This window comes from Dreissena polymorpha, chromosome 8 (assembly GCF_020536995.1).
Source record: "Dreissena polymorpha isolate Duluth1 chromosome 8, UMN_Dpol_1.0, whole genome shotgun sequence".
NCBI classification, from domain to species: Eukaryota; Metazoa; Mollusca; class Bivalvia; order Myida; family Dreissenidae; genus Dreissena; species Dreissena polymorpha.
In genome coordinates, this window is record NC_068362.1 from 88,186,442 (window position 1) to 88,204,315 (window position 17,874).

Sequence of the window (17,874 nt, forward strand, 5' to 3'; positions counted from 1 at the left end):
GCCTTTTTTAAGACGCTATGCATAAATGGGTTAATGCCGATTGTCTGCTCAACTAAACCGAATGATCAAACGTCCTTCTTGTTTTTCAAACCAATTAATAAATGATCTACAAATACATACATAAATCCATACATTCACAAGCAATTCATAAAAAACAAATTACACCATGTATTTATCAAACAATCTTGACAAAGGTTATTAAAACAAAACATTACAAATGAAAACATTTTATCCATGAAAATAAAATAGCATGACGCTAGAACGTGCAATATTCTCATACAATTCCCATTAATCGTTTACTTGACATTAACGGGAAACCAAATTGGCTGTTAATCAATTCCATTTTATAAGCCATTTGACACCCGAAGAATGATACACATGTCAAAATAATTGAAATTTACTAGCATCCGCGGAATAAGCGCCACGTATGCTGTCTCGAGTGAACACCATTAAATTCCATGCTAATTTAGCGTTAATTCAAACACCAGTTTGTATCATTACATTTGTTCAGGCCTTTTTCGGACCCTTAACGGTCTGTCTTTTCCCGCGGATGATAATTAGTTTGACAATTTTCACTGGTAGAATTATTTTCAATTGAGTCTGTCTGAGGGCTTCGTTCATTCATTCTACATATGCGTTACATTCGGCGGTACTCGGTACCATCAGCATCGGCACGCACAACCACGCTATTCCCGTTCTTATTGATAACCGTGTAATTATCGGAAGTTAACGAAGTGTCCAGTTAATTGTTTATGTTCTGCTTCAGAACAACCTTGTCGCCGGGTACAAGTTCGTGTCCTTTTCCCCTTCTCGGAATCACGATCACGGATTTCGCTAGTAAATTATAAATCAAAAATCAGTTTGATAAAATTACCGTCCTAAATAATCGATTGTACAAAATTAATAATATCATGCTATCGTTTCGATGAACTTTTTTTTGCCGAGAATATCTTGCGATCACGTGACGAAAACAGACGCTAAAACACCCGTGAAAAAGTACCTCGTGACAAAAAGCACGCTTAACACAAATACCATGCAACTATGACTTTTATTATGCAAAACTATATACTTCCGCAAGACGTATTATTCGCAACTTCTATGAAGCCTTTGTAAACTTATATTAATAACAAGTAATAAACTTTCCAGAAGCCGGGGCCTTATGAGTAAAATTATGTAAAGAATTGACCACTAACTGGGAAACGTAGCACCTAGTTGACCCTTTCTTTCTATGTGCAAATGCAGGTTGAATGTAAAGTGTGTTGTGTACTATCGTAAAACTCACTACCGTAAGCGTACCCGTCGCTTGGTTCGAGTCAAACAAAGAATGAACCACAACATAATTCTAATAATAAATGTATTGGTATTAACCAGCATTGTATTAAATCTCAAGCAAACCACATTTAAAACATGAGCTACGCTGGCCGAATAAACATATGACCCATTTCGCATGACGCGGCTTTGAAAGTGTGATTTAAATGTTTGGAAAGAAACTGCATGTTTAAATTATATTAACATACGATATATCCGATGATGAAGAAAAACCCATAATAAACCATATGAGGACACATTATGGTGTAACTCCCATAGTTTAATTTGTACCTACTTATACTAATGTATGCTTTGACTATCATGCGGTGAATATGCGACTAACAAGTGAAAAAACAAGTTTGAAATTAACACAAGCCATTCAAATGTAAACAGAGTTTGCCTTAACGCACGGGTCGAGATGGTGTGCACTTTTTACCATCCTATTTATTTTATAGAAATAACTTAGTTAAAATAACAAAACATGGCCTTTTTGACGTTCAGAAAGCATAGTAAGTATGATGAAAATTTTAATTAGAACTGAAATAAAAACATATTAAATGATTATTGTTTGAATATCGAATACCTATCTTACTAAATATATAATTTCATTATGAGAATTTCCTGTACAAAACTTTCGATTTTGACACCATATACAAATTCAAAATATACAATAACATAATTGATGAAAAATTATTTAAAAAATCTGCGAGCAATACTTTTTACTCACGAATTAGTCATAAAGACGGCCCTGTTGACCCGTACTTGTGTTTATGCATTACTTGTTACCCTAGCAGTTCACACGGTGTCTACAACTCTGACCTTAACATGAGATTCGAGATAAAACATCTGAACGTTGGTTACATCACTTGTGTCTGGGCTCAGCGCAAAGGATGTATCACTATTAAGTGTAAGAAATTCAGGGCTCTTCTCTGTATGTTCAAATGACACAAGTTGTGGCCCAGTTACAATTACGCGTTAAAATCCATCTCGCAGAATTTCAGGGTCAATACTCGTTCACTAAATCGTCCGGGCAATATATAAATAACTATCGATAAACAGAGTTTGCTTTCAAGATAAGAAAACAAAAATAGTATAGTGTCACGATAAGAGGAAAATCGTTAATTATCCAACCATAAATGGTTGCCGTACTCGGTCAGCATTTCTAAAAATCGTTACTTAACGCCTGGATAGGCTGTCCTTATTTACAAGTTTGCTATTTTAAATACAATTTTGTATCGAAAATCATTTCAGGAGATTCATAATGAGCCATAACACATTGGGTGATTTAAAGCAAACAACATCGCCAGCAGACTGCGCAAATGCACAAGTTGGGCTTAGGATACGGTGGCCGAAACGCATAAGACCATTTTGCATGACGCGGCTATGAAATTGTGATTTAAATGTGTCGAAAAAATACTGCGTGTGTAAATCAAATATTAACATTCTATATATGATGGTGAAGAAGAAATACACTTATAATAAGGCATTGGAGGACACATATGATGCTTCAACACTGATAAAACGAATAGTAACAGAATAGTTTTATGTGAAAGAAAAAAAGTGTATAAAAATATTGTTAGAAAGAAAAATGTTGCGATTTCAAACGGAGAATGGATAAAATTACAGAATTAAGGAAAAGTAATAATATACCGTAAGCGGAATTTACAGATTAGTTTTTGAAGATTAGCTCGGATAATTGGTGCATCGAATTTAGAAGTTTTAATTGTTGAAATGATTTTAATCTTCCTAATAATGTATATCGGAATTAGATGAACCGGAACGGTGCATGAAATAGCAACTGCTGTAAAATCCCTTAAACGATTTAAAGCTTATGGAAGTGACAACATTTTAAATGAATATTTTATAGAATCTATTGACATTCTGTCATCTCATTTATGTGATTTTATTTAACAATATACTAAATTCCGGTTATTTTCCGGACCAGTGGCCGGAAGGTATTATTATCCGCCTTCATAAAACGTTTCCAAATCCGATGTTAATAATTATAGAGGAATTGCGTTAGTGAGCTGTTTGTCAAAATTATTCACGGCTGTTATAAATAAAAGTGTTGAAAAATATATGTACAAAACATAACATCATTTGGGACGCCCAATATTCGGATTTCGAAAAGGACGATCCACTACCAACGCAAAATTTATTTTATATTCTTTGATAAATCATTATTTATTTGAAAACAAACGTTTGTATGTTATTTTTGTCGATATGATGAAATGCTTTGATAGTTTTTATAGAAATGATTTATGGTTAAACATGTTTAAATGTGGAATTCAGGGCAAATATTAAGAATGTGAGAGATATGTACCAAAAAGTTAAGTCATGTGTAAAATCATTATCTTCATTTTCAGATTACTTTAGCTATGCTGTTGGCTTGCGTCAAGGAGAAGTTATGGTCCCCTCTGTTGTTTTCTATCTTTGTAGAAGATCTTGAGTTGTTTTTGCAAAATAATATTGATTCAGGTTTGCAACTAGATGACATTGTTTTAATTTTATTACTTTTTTGCAGACGACATGGTCATTTTAGGTAAAATCAACAGTAGAAATCCAGAATCATTTAGATAATTTATATTCTTATTGTAATACATGGGGACTGAAAGTTAATATTGATAAGACAAAGATAATGGTTTTTCGAAAAAGAGGCGGATTATTGCCAAATGAAAAGAGGGCATACAATTGCTATGCTATTGAGACTGTACATGATTTTAATTATTTAGGTGTTGTATTTATTAAACAGGTAGTTTTAATTTAAATCAAGAACATTTAATTGGCAAAGCTCTTAACGCATTGAATACATTGTTTTGTAAATGTCAAGATTTTGTTTTAAAGCCAAACATTCTATGTCAGTTATTTGATGCATTCGTTGGTCTATTTTAGGTTATTCAGCAGAAGTGTTGGGTTTTACAAAATCAAAGGAGTTGGAAAGGATACATATGAAGTTATGTAAAAGGCTTTTAAGAGTTAAAACTAATACCTGTAATGCATGTGTTTATGGTGAGTTAGGAAGATATTCTCTCTTTATACATAGATACATGCGAATCGTACAGTATTGGTTCAAAATAGCAGACTCTGATAACATAATTATCAAAACTGTATACAACATTGGAGTTTCAGATTACGCCAGAGGCTGCCGAAATTGGATTTATAACATCAAAAAAATATTGGATGATTACGGATTCAGGTATGTCTTTAACAGCGTTCATGCTATTGATGCTCAATTTTTAAACCCATTATAAAATCCAGAATTATTGATTCATATAAACAAAAGTGGCACCGTACACTAGAAGATAGTTCAATGTTAGATAATTATTATTTATAGAACATTTAAGTCTTTGAATATGAGATGTACCTGGACTTAGTTCCGAACAATTTAAGGTTTTATATATACAGGTTAAGAGTATCTGTCCACCCCTTCGTACACAGTTTGGTATATAAAATGGAAACAATATTGCTAGACAAGAAAGATATTGTCGTTGTTGTCATGCCACGGATATTGAGGACGAGTTTCATTTTGTATGTATTGTTCAACTTTTGTTGCTATAAGAAAAAATACATTATAAAATATTACTATATTAATCCATCTGTTATTAAGTATGTACAATTGCTTCAATCAACCAATAGGTCTGAAATAATAAAACTTTGTTTATTTGTTAAGGACTCGTTGAGTATAGATTGAATTTGTTAAATCGTGTAACGTAATTTTCAAATAGTTCATTCTCTGTACATCTGTATATATTTGTTTTGTAAATATTCGTGTTTGTTGACACTTGTTTTCTGCGCATATACATGTTGGCATGTTGACAATGTCTGTCTGTCTTGTCTTGCCTTGTCTTGTCTTGTCTTGTTCTGTCTTGTCTGGTGTGGTCTGGTCTGGTGTGGTCTGGTCTGGTCTGTGTGTCTGTCTGTCTGTCTGTCTGGTATAATTTTTATCTACTTACACTAAAACGTGGTACTCCCGTAGTATAATTTTATCTACTTACACTTATGTGTGGTTTCATAATGATAACACACATTTCATGTGACTAACAAGATAACATACACAATATTTAAAATTTTGTTTTCAATTTAATTCTTTAGAAACGTAAATTGCAAACTTTATTTCAAAGTCAGCATTAACGCCGACTACCTTTAAAATAAGATATTTTTGTTATATTAAGTTGTTTACTTTGGGCTCTAGCGATTATAAAGCATTTTTGTTGTTTTCAATAATATACCTGTAGCATTTGCTGAGAAACGTAAATTGCAAACTTTATTTCAAAGTCTAGCGATTATATAGCAGTGTTTGTTGTTGTCTATACTACTTGTAGTAATTGGTGAACTAATGTTCAACGTTTTCTTAATTGAGAACTGTGAATGTAAAACTTAAAATTATACTATTGCATTGCACCCGTTCATACAAAAGATCGCCGCTATATTAACAGCAAAAGAATGCTTCCCAGGCATCTCCAATTTAACCCCGATGAAGCAGCGTGCACTATGAACAATGTTACTCAACATCCCACTATACTTGTTTATCTGCATCTATTAAAAGCCTCAGACGGCAGAAGCGGCGGTTATCGTTCTTAGCGTAAGATGCGGTGGTTATCGTTCTAAGCGTAGCTAATCGCATATATAGTTACTTGCAAAACTTGCTCTGTAACTTTAGTCGGCCGCTAACGCGACCAACTAATAAAAAAAATCACACTGAGAAATGACGTGTCAGAAACTTAATTTTGATTTATAAGTTTGAAAGAGTATCGATTTTTCATTTTCATGTTTATATTGAATCGCGTTTGTAAACAGTCGTTATTTAAATGTTCATGATATACCCCGAGTAGCATCGCTATATCGAACGCATGTATATACCTGAGCTTTATCTTACTTAGACCACGTTTAAAATGTTTTGTTTCCCAAATTACATATTCGGACACAAACGGCGACCTTATTGTATACAAGAGCAATATAAGTCTTCTTTGTTATTAAAACAATTTGACCAACTCTGTTCTATCATAACTATGGAAAGCATTTTTGAAAAACATACGCCAAATATGGAGCTTAATGTTTGCACATTACATCACAAAGATAAATCGCTATTGTGAATTATTAAAAATGCAACAAAGAATATTGATACTCTACGTTAACAATAACAGGAATCACCAGGCTAACTACAAAGGCACGAATGGGAGCAACAACACGGCTAACAAAAACACGAATAACAACACAAACAACAGCAAATCTATTCTTATCAACAACACGATAAAACCACCACGTATACTAACACATACGACAACAGTATTAACACCAACACAGAAACAAAAGCAAAATTAACTGCAATAACATAGGCAACAAGAACATTAATAAAACTACACCGCAACGACAAATTTGGGAATTATTTATCGACAAAAAGGACTGAATCAAAGTTATGTATTTTGTAGGATGTTTAAATACAAAGTTGAGATCTAGAGTTAAGAAATCATATGTCATCAGAGACTTCTTTCTTAAAACATTTTTTTAGCTCACCTGATTGCTCAGGTGAGCTTTTCTTATCGGTCTTTGTCCGTCGTACGTCCGTCCGTCCGTCGTCCGTCCACATGTGTTTGTAAACACTCTAGAGGCCACATTTCTTGTCCGATCTTCATGAAACTTGGTCAGAATATTTATAGCAATGATACTTTGATAGAGTTCGAAACTAATTCATGCTGGGTCAAAAACTAGGTCACTAGGTAAAAAAACAAACTTGTAAACACTGTAGAAGTCACATTTCATGCCCAATCTTCATGTACCTTTGTGAAAATGTTTGTTTTAATGATATGTTGGTTGAGTTCAAAAGTGGTTCCGGTCCGTTGAAAAACATGGCCGCCAGTGGGCAGGGCAGTTTTCCTTATTTTGCTATAGAGAAACCGTGTAAACGCTTTAGAGGCCACATTTCTTGTCCGATCTTTATGAAATTTGGTTAGTAGATTTGTCCCAATAATACATCGAACGCGTTCGAAACTGGGTCATGCTGGGTCAAAAACTAGGTCACTAGAAAAAAAAATCTTGTAAACACTGTAGAAGTCACATTTCATGCCCAATCTTCATGTAACTTTGTAAAAATGTTTGTTTTAATGATATGTCGGTTGATTTCAAAAGTGGTTCTGGTCCGTTGAAAAACATGGCCGCCAGTGGGCGGGGAAGTTTGGCTTATTTGGCTAAAGAGAAACCTTGTTAACACTTAAGAGGCCACATTTCTTGTCCGATCGTCATGAAACTTGGTCAGAAGATTTGTCCCAATGATACCTCGATTGAGTTTGAAACTGGGTCAGTCCGGGTCAAAAACTAGGTCACTAGGTCAATAAAAAGAAAAACATTGTAAACACTGTAGAAGTCACATTCCATGACCAATCTTCATGTAACTTTGTGAAAATGTTTGTCTTAATGATATGTTGGTTGAGTTCAAAAGTGGTTCCGGTCCGTTAAAAAACATGGCCACCAGTTGTCCTTATTTGGCTATAGAAAAACCTTGTGAACACTCTAGAAGTCACAATTGTTGCCCAATCATCATAAAACTTGGTCAAAACATTGGTTTTATTGATATCTTAGTTCGAAAATGGTCTAGATCGGTGAAAAAACATGGTCCCTAGGGGGCGGTGCAGTTTTCTCTATATGTATAAAGTTAAAACATGTGAACACTCTGGAAGTCACATTTTTGTCATGAAATTTGGTTAGAACATTTGTTTCCTAGATAAGTGAGTTAAGTTCGAAAATGGTTCCGGTCCGTTGACAAACATGGCTGCAAGGGGGTGGCGCATTTTCCATATATATATATAGTGAAAAAGCTTGTTAACACTCTAGAAGTAACATTTTTTGTCCAATCATTATGAAACTTCGTGAAAACATCGGTTTATTTATATCTCAGATGAGTTCGAAAATTGTCCTTATCGGTCTAAAAACATGGCTGCCGGGGGGGGCAGTTTTCCTTATATGACTATAGAGAAACCTTGTGAACACTCTGGAAGTCACAATTTTGCCTAATCATCATGAAACCTAGTCTAGACATTTGTTTTATTGATATCTAGGACAAGTTGGAAAATGGCTCAGAACGGAAAAACACACTTTTTAGCTCACCTGATTGCTCAGATGAGGTTTTAGGATCGGTCTTTGTCCGTCGTCTGGCCGTCCATCCACATTTGGTTTGTAAACACTATAGCATTCACATTTCTCAATCATTCTTTATCAAAGTTGCTGAGAAGCTATGTGGCCACAAGATCTCAGTCAACTTTGATAATGAGCAAAATTGCACAATAAATGCCAGAATTATTGCCCTTAGATTGTCAAAATTTTCATTATCTGAAACAAAATCCTTGTAAACACTCCAGAGGTCACAATTTTGTTTAAGATTTTATTAATCTTGAATGAATATTTTTATGAATATTTATTTTTGTAAGCAAAGTTTGATGTTTGTTCATGAGGGGTCAAACTATAGGTAACCATGTCAAATTTTGCAAAACCTCGTAAACACTCCATACGCCAGAGTTTTGGTTCAATAATGATGAAACTTGACCAGGATGATTGTCTGGACAATATCTAGGTAAAGTTTGACGTTTGGTAATGTGGGGACAAAATCTAGGTCATGGGGTCTAATCTTACAAAAACCTTGTAAACACACTAGAGGCCATAGTTTTGGTCCAATAATGATGATACTTGTTTTTCTGCAGGATGTTTTTCTTGATGATATCTAGGCAAAGTGTGACATTGGGTCATGTGGGGTCAAAATCTTGGGCACGAGGTCCAAATCTTACAAAAGCCTTGTAAACACATGTAGAATTAGCATTATTTGCAAATGTTTGCATTGCAAAAAAAACATGCAAATGGACAGTACTCAATCAGAATTAATCATATGCTCACACTGCAAAAGAAAACAGAAGAGAACCAATCTAATATGCTCTAGAGTACTGAAATTTCAACTTAGCAATGAACAAGGCCTTGTAACAAAGGTGAGCGAAATAGGGCCATCTTGGCCCTCTTGTTGATTTTGGAAATTGGGCTTTTTGAGGAAATTTTGGTCAGCTTTTTGGGAAAAACGTAGATTTTTTGGGAAGCAGCCGAAAATCGGCGGTAATTTTTGGCAAAAAAAATCACTGATGTATTAATTATTTTCGTGACATAACTAGCATACACCATGTCCATCACATGACAGAAGTTATAAGCGAACTAATTCAGTCTCATTGCAGTGTGCTCTTTGAGTACTATTGATGGTTGCAATGCGTTTGAATTCACCCAGCATGTACACACATTCATGTACACCATTTCTTTATGAGTTTTGTTTACCATGTAACGTAGAAACTGAAGTAAAATGGAGATGTCTGCGAGTAAAAGACGTGTTGCCTTCGTAACCGGATCAACCTTCGCACCGGTTGGCGAGTAATGGTCATGACGTCATAATACACGGTTTTTGTCCGCAGAATGTGATCGATGCTGCTAATGAGGAATTGAGACGGCAAGTGATTTTAAAGCTCAAATGTATACTGATAATTAAACAAACAATAACTATCTTTAAAAATGTGGTTGGTTTATGATTGTAACTGATGAAGAAACAAAATCAAGTTAATTTCCCCCAAATTAGTAATATAATCTCCTTTTTATAGTGCTTCAAACTAATTTTATAAAGTTTCAAACACGCATAATAGTATTGATGAAAACTTTCATTCTGATAATGATATGGTAATGTTGATGGTGGTTGTAGTGGTAATTACGATGATTATGTTCATAGTTGCGATGATGACGACGATCATCATCATCATCATCATCAACATCATCATCATCATCAGCAGCAGCAGCAGCAGCAGCAGCATCATCATCATCATCATCATCATCATCATCATCATCATCATCATCACCACCATCGCCACCACCACCATCATCATCATTATCATCATCATCATATAGATGAGAATGGATTTAATCACCATGATCATGGTCTTGATGATCATAATAATGCTGTTTTCTTCTCAATAAGGCATGAAGGCGTGAGGATTTCGTTCGTCAGTGCTGACTTCACGCGAGAGGACGAGATCTCTAACTTGTGTGCTGACATCATCAAACTCTACCCGGAAGGAATAGATATTCTAGTCAACAATGCAGGTACAATAACATAGTACAATAATTCATGTTTGATGAGGAATTAAGAGGTTTGTTTAAATATATACGTGTATTCTCGTTTTGTTTTATGTAAAGATCAGATACGTTGATGGCTTGCAACCTGTCACAGTCAGTACCCGTCTTGTTCTCGCAGGTTTCAACTCCGTCCATGCAGTGGAGAGCTATCCAGTTGCGACCTGGCACAAAATGATGGCTGTCCACCTTACCGCTCCTTTCTTGCTCTCCAAGTTCTTTGTTCCATACATGAAAAAGAAAGGTACCTTGGCGAAAATATGTCGCATAGCAACTGAACGTACTTCGTTACAAATAATTGCATCGTTCTTATGATGAAATTCGGAAAAAAAAAACGCAAAGAAAAACAAACAACAAACATACCTTTAATGGATTTTGATGTATTATGCGCTTGCCAAAACAAATGTTGATACATTTTCGTGTTGACCTAGCGAAACCTCAATCATTTGTAAGTTCGCGACTCCATGACTTGACAATATAAGTCTTTATCAGTTATATTAAGTATATTTACAGTAGCAAAAAAAAAGAAACTCCGCATGTTATATCAGGAGAAAAATTGTTTTTATTATCCAGTACACACAATAAGCATATAACGATTAAAACTGGGATAATAACAATTGAATGGTCATTGCAAAACATTGGGCGTTTAAACCGATTTAAGGGCTAGCCGAACTTCACACCAACGATCTATAAATAAGTTTCTTGATAGACCTTTGTTCACACTTACCCGATTATAAATTACAAATCAAAGGCGCATCTGAACCAATTTTAATAAACTGTACCTCCTATGCTGACAAAAAATAAAATCATGACTGCCAAAACAAAAAGTGAAGCGCTAATCGAATATTAAACACATGTCCATAAGTTTTGGATTTTCGTAAATATCGGTAATATAATAATCCTATTATGGCATAGGTTTTAACGAAATTAAAATACAAAGACATATGGTACACCTATTTCAGATTTAATATATTTGAGATAATCAGGTTAGCGATGTATCGACAGAAAATTGTCAACAAGCAAGTTCTTATATGTGTGGCACATTAATTCCATTTTCATAATCGCAATAGCTCCACCATTACCAGCCTCTGTACACTGCTTTTAGGGTATACTTTAGGGTTTATCGAAAATGTTCGCCCCTGTCTTCCCCTCGCAGCGTTAACATTGCAGCGACTTGTATCAGGTGTGATCACAACACAAATTCAGCAAGATTTGTTAGAAGTCAGCTGTTAGAAAAGGTTATAGATGCGATATTTTATGGGGGCACAAAGTAATGAGTGGAATACCCCATGGGGCATACATTTCTTAGACTAGACCTATACAAATGCATATTGCGTATTCAAGTTACTGACTTAGTTAACAACGCTAAAGATTTTCTTTTTAGTTTATTTACTGTAGAGCCTCAGTGTGACAGACGTTCTCTATTTCGAGGCCAAGAATTGCTATCACAACTAAATAAAAACAGGGTCTGTATTGATGTATGATAGACGCTGTGGCATTAAGTGTGTTTATAAAGCGTTATCGACGAAGTCACAAAAACGTTGTTGAAATTACGTTTTGCAATTATCAGTACATACGTATCTACGACATATTTTAATACAAACACTGTGTTTGGTTGTACCGCGCTTATTTCCGACAATTTATAGTTCTTAAGATTTGTTTATTTGTTTCATAAAGCATATTTAAAGTTTTCATCTAAACATTCTAGTAAGGTAAACATTACTTTAGTCTCATGCATTATGGTGCTTCTCGGTTCAAAATGTAAGAAAATGTCGTAAAAATACCTAAAAATACGGCGAAATTTTTAGGATTTCACTAATAAGACATCGGCGTGTTTTAGCTTATTTTACTACCACTACTTAGTTACTCCCTCCGAAAACATAGTATGTCGAGGGAACAAGATAACTCACAAGTAGAAACTACAGAGTACCCCAACCCAACGTGTGGGTACGATTTAGTAACTCGTTGGAACGATTTATTTGTTTGTTTATACATATGAAACAATTAACGAGCATAAACTTAACCATATAAATAAGCAGTGTCTGGAATGTATGTCTCACATGACTGTCAATGTTTAAATACCGCCATGTTTAAGAATCCATATGCACTGCTCAGAAACATGTTAAAATACCTTTTTTTCAATGTTATCAATTTTACGTATACTGTTTTCCCTCGAAGCATTGCATGTGAAAGCTCGCCACATACTCGAATACATCGTTATCACGTCATTTGAATAAAATTTATATATATTTAGGACGGGGTCGTATAGTCAACAGATGGATTCGTAAGTGCGCCCGGGAAAGCACCCTGCAGTGTCGCCAAGTCCGGCTTGATTGCCTTTGCAAAGGTATGTCCACGTGTGAAACAATTATAGCATTCTTTGACCTTGTCTTGGCATTACTAAAGCATGCATATAACAACGGAAGTCGAGGTAACTATATACTATAATGCACATCAGGCTTTCTGATCGGCTAAACGAATTGTCAATAAAAACTTGTCAATTGTGTCAGGGGCTGGCATTGGAAGTTGCCGAGCATGGGATCACCTGTAACGCCATTTTTCAGGGTTCCGTTGAGACCGACTGTAATGGTACGCTTGCCTGAGGTTCTAGGCCCAGTGGTCCAAAATCAAAACGGCCAGATAAAGGCATAAGTTAAGTCTTCTTTGTTCCACCGCATCGCCCCATTAAAGTGTATTATGTTAATGTAACATACTTAATAAAAATCAACGAATATTTTGCAAAAAAATGCGTAAGATAAAGGTAACCCATTCAACATCATTGTTTCTTATAGCCATTGCCAAAGTTTCGGTCTTGGTAGTTTTCAGACTATACTTACGGGGTCAATATTCAAAACGGGGTCTGTATACAACCCCGAGTTCTAGGCACCTTAAATTACTATGTAGGGGGGTGGGGGTGGTAATGCAATAAAATTGCACAATAAGGTCTTAAATCGAAAATCACAATCAGGTCTTAAATTGAAATTGTATATAATCCCGCAATTAATTTCGCTATATATTTCCTTGCATAAGACGTTAAATAAATGATTTATATATACTTATATATATATGGTCATATATTATGTTACCCTATATACCTTAATTCGTGTTTTTATTGGATAAAAAGGGTATGGAGATACATGTTTTTAAAATGGGAACCCCATATCCTATTTCTAAATCAGAGACCCCGTAACTGGCCATATGTGTCAATATATATGTATATATAACTCTTACTTTGGTGTATGCTTTGTAAAGTCGTCTTCAAAACGTATATCATATACATCATTGTATTGATCAACGTGGTACGTACCGGAATATCAACACGCGGCATCTGGTAGTTGGACTTTGTATATTCTGTGTCGCTATTGGGTCGAGCTTTAGTTGAACATGACAATTTGACAATTAAAATGCAGATGACGTTCATATATAAATGAGTTCATGCATGTTTATCTGTTTACAGTGTTTAAAGATCAGATAGAAGCGATTGCCAGAGAAAACAACGTCCCTTTCGAGCAGGCACGGGTACGTGATGATTGAAGTCAGAATTTATAATCGTACGAGTATATTTTTTTTCTTTTTTGTTCATTCGTTCGTTCGTACGAACACGTTTATGCCTGTGTTTGCTTGTGCACACTTTAAATTGCACTTTGTATCGTAAAATGTTGATTGTTAAGGTGTAATCAACAGAAAAAATCCTTGTTCGGAAAATCAGTTTTGAATTTTAGTGCGCCTTTTTGTTTCTTAACTCTTATCTCAAGTCAAGAGCAAACTCCTACCATAATTCTAGTGTTCGCTAATTAATTTTTGTTCCACACAGGCTGACATTTTTGAGAAACAAATACCGACCAAGAAACCTGCAACAGTCGAGCAAGTAAGTGTAGTTTGTAGAAATATACAGAATTAACGTGTACTGGTCGATTTTATGCAAACGAATTTATTTCTGTGTAAACTGTCTACACTTTTAAGCAATTACTGTTCCCAACAAGGTAGTTTTTTAATCATGAAAATACCCAAACAAAGCTGCTTGTGAGTTTTGTAAAATTGAGCGATCATCATCATCATCATCATCATTGTCATCGTCGTCGTCGTCGTCATCATCATCGTCATCATCGTCATCATCGTCATCATCGTCATCATCGTCATCATCATCATCATCATCATCATCATAATCATCATCATTATCTTCATCGTCACCACAACAACCACTATCATCTTCATCATCATCATCATCATCATCATCATCATCATCATCATCATCATCATCATCATCATCATCATCATCATCGTCATTATCGTCAATATCGTTATCATCGTTATCAGCATCATCAACTAACAATGGTAAGCAGCTTAATCATTACCGTTTTTATCACTATCATCAGCAGCAACTTCGTTGTCATCATCATATTAATCATAACATATCTCTTTATCAAGCAAGTTTTGTACATAACAATTTTTAGTTGTAAATGTGTTGCCTAGTATAAAGATGTATTCAAGTATATAATTTTTCTGGACCACATAATGCGATTATCTCTACTAATGTTATTAAGCCATGAGAACTAGTGCAGGGGAACTTTCGCAAATTAATATAATTCGCAAAAACTTAAATACGGACGCTATATTCCACTTATCCGCATACGTCGAATGTATTTGTCTTTTTTTGGAAAACTTTTGAACTGAAAACATGTATGCGAAGAAGAGTTTTCCCTTTTTTTGTTAATTGGTGCTGCTGTAGTTCATTGATATGACTTCCGACTGTTAAGCGAAGAAGTGTAAACGTAAACGAAAGCACAGATGGTGGGCACGTGCAATAGTAAGAAATCGCCAAACATTTGGAACTTACAACCATTTAGTTACAGAACTTAAACTTGCTGATGAGGAGTTTAAAGGCTACTTTAGACTAAACAAACAACAATTTGGATACGTTCTCTCTCTAGTTGAAGAATTTATTTCAAAGAAATCGGTTACAAGACAGACCATTGGAGCAAAACAACGCCTAGCTATTTGCTTGCGGTAACTATATTATTTTGTTTGAGTCAATAATTTGAATATGGTATACGATTATTCAACCTTAATGTACTTTCATATTGGTAACGTAAAATTAATCAACAACCATAAGCATAAAACAATATCAAATGATGCATACAATGCATTTAGAAATAAAATGTTCTCGAAAAGACCGGTGTTTCACATTACTTGAGAAATTAAACGAACAAAGAAAATATGTCATTTTAATTTTTCACAAAATTGTGGAAAATCGCTCGTTTTACTGTAAGGTGTTCATAGCAGCGCTCAAAATGTTAAGTCCTAGTTGTTGTCCGCCGGTCTGATTGTCCTGTGCCACAGGGTAGGCAACATAACTAGCTGTGGACATATGCTGGAAACCATGCTCTTTGTAAACAGATGACAATAACGATTGTTGTGATCTATGCTTAGGCACGGACTCGCTGTAATCGTTGGGAACTGTAGGATATGTAGGCGGTGACAAAATAGCGTTCGACTCGGCGTTATAAAACTCCATAGAAACCTATAAGTGGAGCCATGATTACCTTTCTTTGGACAACTGTTTGGAACGAAGTGCATAATTTACAAAAAAGGCGTCCAAAGGATGCCTGTCTTGATGTTTTTTAAGCCTTGTAGACTGTACTCGAGCCAATTCAAGTAAAGAATATTCAACTGTTGACATTTGATCTAACTTGCGCCGCTTCTCTTTATTGCGTGGCTTTGTTGCCGTAACGGCACATACAGCATTGTCTGAGGCCACACTGAAGCTCCTCGAAGAAGTTGGTTGGATATGAGACTTGGGCTGTGTGGTTCTTCGGGGTCCTCAATGTCCTGATCCAAGCTGTAATGCCCATCATCCCTGAAATGAACTTAATGTTTTGATTATCATTGATGACTTTAACGATAAATATATATTTTAGGTGACTGAAATATTCAAATGTTTGTTTCCGTTTCAGTTTTTTTGCCACAGGTGAATCTTATATGTCATTGGGATATTCGTATCGAGTGGGCCAACCCTAAAATTGTCATTTCTTGCAAGATCGTTTTTGCCAAACGCTGAATATCTTGGACCAATGCCTTACGTTATTGTATGCGATGATGCCTTCCCATTACATGAGCATATTATGAGGCCCTACCCTGGAGTGGTACAGAGGAGCAAAAGATATTCAATTACAGATTGTCCCGTGCTCGCCGATGTGTTGAAAGTGCCTTTGGTCTTTTGGCTGTGAGATGGCGATTTTTTTATAGTAAAATTGCAGTTGCCCCAGAAACAACACAATCCATCGTAAAAGCAAGTGTTGTTCTGCACAATATGACTCAGAAACAGACAACAGCAGCACAAACAGCAAGTATTATTTACGTGTACAACGAGGAGAAAGCCATTGGACTATCGCCGCTCACAGGAATGGGCCATCGCAGTTCCCAGTATGCACTGGAAGTACAAGATAAGTTCACGACATATTTAACAAAGGTGTATGCGTGCAAGAGAGCAAAGTTCGTAAAGGATTGTTTGGTGACTATTAAGGCACCCGCGGTACGTATCGTGTTTCATATTACTGGATGGGAAAAATAAAGGTTTAAATTATGCCTTGGGGATATGTTCAAGGACTTTGATAATTTGCACAGCTTCATGGTTTTACAATGGAACTGAAGTAAAAATGATATGACAAATTTGTCCACGACAGGCATAATAAATATTTCAATACGCATTAGCGCGACGATTTTATTGACCATAATGACATTAGGTTTTCTCACTCTGCATGTATGGTTTTGTTGGTATGGTGTTTTTTTATGCATACCTGACTAAATTAAGCTACTTGAAAACTTTGGTTTTACTAGGGACGAGATATGAATGACTGGGATCCACGTGATAGTTAATAATTCGAAATTGTTAGTTCATGCATTTTGTAACGTTGTCACGACCAATAATATACATTAGTAGTTTTTAGTGGCATTGACTCATCTATATATATATATTATAGACATTATATACGTCATGTTTTATTTACATTTTTCAAAGACACGTGTGCAACAAGTGGTGTATTCATGTGCTTTAATTTGGGTCAAAACTCTCATTATATATAGAATGAATACTAAATGGAAGAAGATTGCAAGAATAAAATAGTATACAGTGATAATGGTTATACCCTTTAAACACTACATAATTATATAACAGTGCTGTTACCTCTGACTCTCAGCAGTACACTGCACGGACAGCTCGGACTCGAGGTCCTCCTCATCCTCATCTTCCGGCATATTACTATCAGTGCTACAAAGATATAATGCATGAACGTTTAATCAAATTTATTATTGTACATGGTATAGTAATAGAAATGTCTTAATTTATTTATTTTGTTAAATAAAACAATAATACATTGTATACACTTATATTTGACTTTGAGCACTTAATAAGTGATAGCT

The 17,874-nt window shown here is 35.2% G+C and overlaps 1 protein-coding gene across 1 annotated transcript in view; it reads left to right on the plus strand.

Annotated features, from left to right (window-relative positions):
• LOC127840713 (uncharacterized oxidoreductase YxjF-like) overlaps positions 1-13,989 on the plus strand; it is a 14,891-nt gene extending 902 nt beyond the window's left edge. The window contains exons 2-4 of the mRNA XM_052369128.1: positions 10,301-10,425; positions 10,577-10,699; positions 13,913-13,989. Of these exons, the coding sequence (XP_052225088.1) occupies positions 10,301-10,425; positions 10,577-10,699; positions 13,913-13,989 (325 nt within the window). The remainder of the gene's footprint in view (positions 1-10,300; positions 10,426-10,576; positions 10,700-13,912) is intronic.
• Positions 13,990-17,874: the final 3,885 nt, after the last annotated feature.